Genomic DNA, 7,077 nt, shown 5'->3' on the forward strand with positions numbered 1-7,077 from the left:
TCCGCCCGCCCGCACGTGTCTGTCTGTGTCCGTCTGTCCGCCCGCCCGCACGTGTCTGTCTGTGTCCGTCTGTCCGCCCGCCCGCACGTGTCTGTCTGTGTCCGTCTGTCCGCCCGTCCATCCATCTGTCCGCCCACCCCTGTGTCCGTCTGTCCGCCCGCCCCTGTGTCCGCCTGTCCGCCCGCCCGCACGTGTCTGTCTGTGTCCGTCTGTCCGCCCGTCCATCCATCTGTCCGCCCGCCCCTGTGTCCGTCTGTCCGCCCGCCCGCCCGCCCGCCCGTGTCTGTCCGTGTCCGTCTGTCCGTCCACACGCGCCTCCATCCCTCCGGCCGGCCCCGGGCGCTCTTGCCCGGCCTTGCGGGTCCCCGGGGGCCGCGGGGGGGCGGGGCGTGGCGGGGGAGGGGAGGAGTCTGGCCGGGCGACTCCACCCCTTTGAGCCGCTGCAGGAGGTGGGGTCATGAATATGCATGAGGAGGCGCCCGGCCGCCACGCGGAGCGTGCTGACGTCAGCGCCTCGGCGGGAGCGGCGCGCGGGCGGGATGGCGGCGGGGCCGGCGCTGCGCGAGCTGGACTCGGACGGGAGCAGCGAGGAGCTGGTGCTGACCCCCGCGCAGCTCCTCGGCGGCCTCGAGCAGGTGGGCGGGGCCAGCCGGCTGGGGGCGGGGCCAGCCGGCTGGGTCCTCTCCCGGCTGGGGGGAGGGGGGGGGCAGATTCCCGGCTCTTCTCCCGGCTGGGGGGGCAGATTCCCGGGTTCTCTCCCGGCTGGGGGGAGGAGGGGGGGGCAGATTCCCGGCTCCTCTCCCGGCTGGGGGGGCAGATTCCCGGGTTCTCTCCCGGCTGGGGGGACAGATTCCCGGGTTCTCTCCCGGCTGGGGGGGCAGATTCCCGGGTTCTCTCCCGGCTGGGGGGGCAGATTCCCGGGTTCTCTCCCGGCTGGGGGGGCAGATTCCCGGGTTCTCTCCCGGCTGGGGGGGCAGATTCCCGGGTTCTCTCCCGGCTGGGGGGACAGATTCCCGGGTTCTCTCCCGGCTGGGGGGGCAGATTCCCGGGTTCTCTCCCGGCTGGGGGGGCAGATTCCCGGGTTCTCTCCCGGCTGGGGGGGCAGATTCCCGGGTTCTCTCCCGGCTGGGGGGGCAGATTCCCGGGTTCTCTCCCGGCTGGGGGGAGGGGGGGCAGATTCCCGGCTCCTCTCCCAGCTGGGGGGGCAGATTCCCAGCTCCTCTCCCAGCTGGGGGGGCAGATTCCCGGGTTCTCTCCCGGCTGGGGGGAGGGGGGGCAGATTCCCGGCTCCTCTCCCAGCTGGGGGGGCAGATTCCCAGCTCCTCCCCCGGCTGGGGGGAGGGGGGGGCAGATTCCCGGCTCCTCCCCCGGCTGGGGGGAGGGGGGGCAGATTCCCGGGTTCTCTCCCGGCTGGGGGGAGGGGGGGGCAGATTCCCGGGTCCTCTCCCGGCTGGGGGGTGACGGGGGGGCAGGCGGGTGGTGGGTCAGGGCAGGGGGCTGGCTGTCAGGTCGGCTTGTGGCTCACCGCCCTGCTGTGCTCTCAGGCCTGGCTGAATGAGAAGTTTGCCCCGGAGCTACTGGAGAGCAAGTCTGAAATCGTGGAATGTGTCATGGAGCAGCTGGACCACATGGTGCGTGTCCAGGGGCACAGAGGGGGCCGTGGTTGGGAATGGCTGGGCGGAGTCGGGCCGGCTTTACCGAACTCCCCACTGCGGGCATGGCAGCATGTGGGGCTCTGTGCCGAAGCACCCGCCCGTGCTCCTCCAGCCATCCCTCTCCCCAGTACCCCCACACGACGGGGGTAGTTGCGAGCATCCCTGCGCTCTGCCCAAGTGCTGTTGGTTTGGCGTGGATGTGTTGCGAGCTCCCCATGCTCCTGGCACTTTGCTGTCAGTCACAGAGGCTAGTAGCTGTCCGCTCATCTGCCATTCTGTAAGCCCTGTAGCATGATGCCAGCCAGCGGGGGCTGCACCGCTTACCATCTCCTGGCTCTTTGTTCAACTGTGCGCTCCAGAGGGGCGTAAACCTCCTGCTTCAGACAGACTTGCAGGTGCCTGGATGACAAAATTGGCCATTACTTTCCAAAACCCACATATGCTGCAAAATCTGGCGTCAGGTTTTTGGATTCCCTTCCCCAGGTGGCAGAGAGAGATGGTAACCTGCGTGCATGGTGCCCGGGCTCTATCTGCAAGAGGCAGCTGCAATCTGGCTCTTCCCCCACAGCTCTGCAGACATTGGCCTCTCTGCCATTAACTGTTGAGCGTGTGTACAGTCTGACTTCCCCCAATGTGCCCCTTTGGCAGGAGTCAAATCTGAAACGAGCCAAGCACGGAGATCTGAAGGTCAGCATCCACCGCATGGAGATTGAGAGAATCCGCTATGTCCTCAGCAGTTACTTGCGCTGCAGGCTTGCAAAGGTAACACCTTGCTGTGCTATGTGTGGGACATGACTCCCGGGAGTGGCTGAAGGCATCGTATTCTGAAAGCAGATTGCTTTGGCGCAGGACTCTGAGTCACAGACCCTTGACATGTTTGGTTAGACTAGAGTGACCATAAGGTTCACCTGAGGAATTCATTCCTCATTGGTGCCAAGCACAGCACCTTGTTCTGGGGAGAGGGTATCTCAGAGACGGGGGGGGGGGGGGGGGGAGTGTCACAGTGCACATGCGGTGAGCATGTTCCTCGACCTAGGTAAGGTCAGGACAGGGTCCTGGAAATGCCATAGTTATCCTGCCTCTCCAGCACAGACAGCCCTGTACAGGTCAGGAGCTGCCTATAACAGGACTCTGTTTCAATCCCAGCTGACGCTTCTTTGGGGATTTTCTTCTCCTGGCAGATCGAGAAGTTTTTTCCCCATATCCTGGAGAAGGAGAAGTCCCGAGCAGAAGGAGAGCCTTCCATTCTCTCTCCAGAGGAGTTTGCCTTTGCTAAAGAGTGAGTGGATGTGGAAGGAGGGCTGGACAGTGGGGTGAGCAAAGTCTTGGTCTACTTTGCAGGCTAGGCCTGGAGACCTGGGATTGTATACATTCTGGATCTTCCTTTCTGCTGCACAGGCTGCATGTAGATCCTCCCTGTCCTCTACTGACCAGCTAACACCTTCCTTGTTCTCTGTTGGGCCTGCAGTGAAGCTGGCAGTTTGGCCCTGAGTGTTCCTGACACCCTGGGAAGGAGTTGAAAAAAGAGCCCCACTCAGCCTCCATCAATCTTGGTGTCTAACCAGCTGCCTCTTTCCCTGTGCAAGGCAGAGTGGTGAAAGGAGCCACTTCCTGCTGCAGAGCTTCCTCTCCTGGCTCCGGGCCACCCTCTGTTGGCAGTTTGTGGCCAAGCCATTGGCCCGGGCAGTCTCGCTTCAGCCACCTGCTAAGCTGTGCTAGAAAAGCTCCCTCTGCTGCCTGAGCTCCTGCCGGTTGGAAGAGACCTCACTGCCTTTTGTCATCTTCACCTGGAGATAGGCTGTACCCTGGGGCACCGAAGGATTTGCCCTGGAGCAGCAGGCTAAGAACTGCTGGGTCAGACCAAAGTGTCCTGTCTTCTGCCAGTGGCCAATGCCAGGTGCCCCAGAGGGAGTGAACCAAGCAGGGAATCATTCAGTGATCCCTCCTGTCGCCCATTCCCAACCCTGACAAACATGCCAGGGACACCATCTCTGCCCATCCTGGCTAATAGCCATTGATGGACCTATCCTCCATGATTGTATCTAATTCTTTTTTGAACCCTGTTACAGTCTTGGTCTTGACAGCATCCTCTGGCAAGGAGTTCCACAGGCTGTCTCTGCATTATGTGAAGAAAGACTTCCTTTTGGTCTTATGACGGCAGCTGGAGTCAGCTGTGACCCAGCAGGTTTTGCCAAGATCTCACTGACAGTAAGGTCTGTTTCAGGTACATGGCGAACACAGAAACCTACCTGAAAAACATGGCCCTGAAACACATGCCTCCCAACCTGCAGAAGGTTGATCTCCTGAGACTGGGTAAGAGAAACCTGGCTGCAGCACCAGGCATGAGGATTCTAGCACCAGCTCCCTGGGGGCTCACCCTGCATGAGCCTTGAAGTCCTCGACAGCTTGCAGCGAGTGCTTGAAAGACGCTGGTGTCTGAGCTTAGCCCTCTCCATGCTGCTGGTCCTTTAGAAGGTGGTGGGCTTATGTTCGCATGGTTCTTTCCTAGAATGCCCTATGGGTGACAAGGGGGCTCCCGAGGCTGCTCTCACTGGTCTGTGTTCTGGCTCTCCTTCCGTCTCAAGTGCGTGTTGGCTGGTGTGTTGGGGGTCAGCTGGTTGCCTGTGATGTCCACGCTGCTGGTGCTGCTGACCCACATTGCTCTGTGTCCCCAAGTATGAAGGGCTCGAAGAGGAGCAGACTGTTCACAGGAGTGGCTTGTGGTGCATGGTGCTCAGTCTTTTGTTCCAGCTGTCAGGGCTCTGAGTGCGTCACTTTCCTTGCAGTTCCCAAACCCAACCTGGATGCCTTCGTATTCCTGAGGGTGCAGGAGAGGCAAGAAAACATCTTGGTGGAGCCAGAGACAGATGAGCAGAGGTAGGTGGCCTGTTGCTTTGCTGTGCCCTGAGATGCACATGCCTTAGAAATGCCACCCTCCCTGTACACCGCGCAGCTTCCTGCTGGGAAGAGCGAAGGGGCGTCGTCAGCTGTGGGGAGAGCAGCACCCCTCCGACTGGCCAGATCCAGTCATGTGGCCATTGCAGGAGACTGCACCACCTCTCTCCTCCCTGGTGTGTTTCCATTCAGTGCTGTGCTTGGCTTGCTGCTGCCCTTCCCCCTCACCCTGTCTGTCTCTCTCTCTCTCTCTCTCTCCCCCCCCCCCCCCTTCAGGGAATATGTGATCGACCTGGAGGAGGGCTCGCAGCATCTGATCCGATACAAAACCATCGCCCCGCTGGTGGCCTCTGGAGCAGTTCAGCTCATTTAAAACGTCACAAGACTTAAAGGGGGCAGGGAAGGCCAGGGCCACCTGAGAGCACTGCCCTGCCGGTCGGCGTGTGGACGCACAACGGCTGTGGACAGTTACGAATGCCCATCCTGCCCCCCCGCCTGGGCCCAGCAGCTCCATGTTCCTGTGTGCATGTAGCCTGGGGATAGAAAGGCACAGAGCCAGAGAGAGGTGCCATCAGCGAGGGCCCCTGTCTGGGGCATGCGGATGCTGCTGCTGGAGGAAAGGCCGCTCTTCCGCCTCTACAAAGCTGCTGCTCTGGTGTGGAACCAGCAGGTGGCGCCGCCCCCATGCATACACTCTGGATATTGCGGCCAGGTGGCAGCCCACACACAGTCAGGCGAGATGAGTTGGCGCGAGGGCTAGTGTGAGCAGTTGCCTTACAAAGACAGCTGCCAAACTCTCCAAGTCTGCTTTCTAGGGCCACTGCCGCCGCCCACGACCCTGACCAGGCCTCCTGTGCAGCTCAGTTAGGAGAGACCCTTTCATGTTGTGTGGGGAGGGGATTAGACAAGGGATGGGGGCTTGTGTGGGTTTGCAGCAGGTGCCAGCTCCAAAGGACCTGGGTGGGGCTGAGCGTGTTTGGAACCTGGAGGAGCTCTTACTGGCAAGTAGAAGAATCCGCCCGACCGGGCTCAAATAAACCAGCCACGTATCTCTGGCTCTAGCTCGATGAGGAGGTGGTGTCTGCATCCCTGACAGCAAAGCTGTATTCCTGGGGCCCGTCAAACAATCCCCGCTCTTCCTGAGAGCTGGCAGCGAGGTCTGTGCATGAGACACTCAGCCTTTCCCCGGGGAGCGCTCTGGTACCTCTTGCGTATAGCGCACAGCCCGGGGCACCAGTGCTTACCATGTTCTGATGGAAGCGGGGTGCCTGTCGTGCTGTGGGAGCAGCAGCTCTGCTAAGGTGGTGTTTAAAATGCATCCTGGCTTGACTAAAGGTTTTTGGGCCAGGTGTGAGACCCCTTGTGACCTGCTGACCTCCACTTTAAGCACTTCTCAGCCCCCTCCCATATTGGAGTGATCCATTCACCCAAAAAGCACTGGCTGCGTCTAGACTGGCATGATTTTGCAGAAATACTTTTAACGGAAAAGTTTTTCTGTTAAAAGTATTTCCGCAAAAGCGTGTCTAGATTGGCAAGTGCCTTTGCGCAAAAGATTCGCTTTTGTGCAAAAGCATCTGCGGCCAGTCTAGACGCGATTTTGTGCAAGAAAGCCCCGATCGCCATTTTAGCCATCGGGGCTTTTTTGCGCAAAACAGTTCTTCCCTGTCTACACTGGCCCTCTTGCGTGAGTATTCTTGCGCAAGAGAGCTTTTTCCCGAGCAGGAGCGTGTAAGTATTTGTGGAAGTAGCACTGATTTTTGTACATTACAAAGTCAGTGTTCTTGCACAAATTCGAGTGGCCAGTGTAGACAGCTGGCAAGTTTTTGTGCAAAAGCAAATGCTTTTGTGCAAAATCTTGCCAGTCTAGGTGCACCCACTGTGTATTCATTCCCACTGCAGGTAGTGGAGAGGTGGGAGAGGCCCTGTTGGGGTGGGGAGCAATCGCTGAATGTTCCAAACATGCAAAGTGCCAGGTTACCTCTGCACAAATGGGGAAGGGCTGCTGAGGATGAAAGGAAACTGACTTAGCACCTCGTTCGGTGAATGGGGTGCTGTACTGGAGATTGCTCCCTGCAAGGCAGACAGCAGCCTGGGAAGTGGCCACAGTTACACCCCTATACTGTAGTGATGCCTGTGGCTACAGGCTTGTCTACATTTCACGTGCTGTGACAGACGAAGCATGGCCCTGTGGTAGTAGCTGAGCAGTGGGGTTTGGGCCAGAACCTCCATCACTTCTGCAGGTTTCAGGGTCTCTAAGAGCCTGGTCTAGGTGAGATTTATGGCCCAGCTCCCCGAGCCATCTCCCTCCATGGAGAGACCATGTGCTGCACCAGTGTTCGAAGAAATACCATTAACAGAGGACTTAGTGGCTGGAGTTTTGCCTCTTGGCATCCTGAATGACTTTGCTTTGGGGCCACTTGCAGCTGGTAGTGTCCAATAGGGGCAGGGTCCGGAACCTTCTCTTAGCTTCTGTCTGTACTGACTTGTTTCAGGGAGCGGAGCGGAGAGGAGAGGGAGGTGCCCAGCC

General features: G+C 59.5%; 1 protein-coding gene across 2 annotated transcripts; it reads left to right on the forward strand.

Moving 5' to 3' along the window:
* The first annotated feature begins 502 nt into the window (after positions 1 to 502).
* GINS4 (GINS complex subunit 4) lies at positions 503 to 5,617 on the forward strand. 2 transcript variants are annotated; one of them, XM_075910932.1, is made up of 7 exons: positions 503 to 635; positions 1,545 to 1,631; positions 2,304 to 2,417; positions 2,837 to 2,934; positions 3,880 to 3,968; positions 4,442 to 4,532; positions 4,827 to 5,617. In XM_075910932.1, the coding sequence occupies exons 1-7, from the start codon at positions 540 to 542 to the stop codon at positions 4,921 to 4,923; spliced, it is 672 nt and encodes a 223-aa protein (XP_075767047.1). In that variant the 5' UTR covers positions 503 to 539; the 3' UTR covers positions 4,924 to 5,617. The 2 variants fall into 2 exon arrangements, with proteins under 2 accessions (XP_075767047.1, XP_075767048.1); XM_075910933.1 differs by lacking the exon at positions 1,545 to 1,631 and having other exon boundaries at positions 511 to 635.
* Positions 5,618 to 7,077: the final 1,460 nt, after the last annotated feature.

Source organism: Pelodiscus sinensis, chromosome 28 (genome assembly GCF_049634645.1).
Source record: "Pelodiscus sinensis isolate JC-2024 chromosome 28, ASM4963464v1, whole genome shotgun sequence".
NCBI classification, from domain to species: domain Eukaryota; kingdom Metazoa; phylum Chordata; order Testudines; family Trionychidae; genus Pelodiscus; species Pelodiscus sinensis.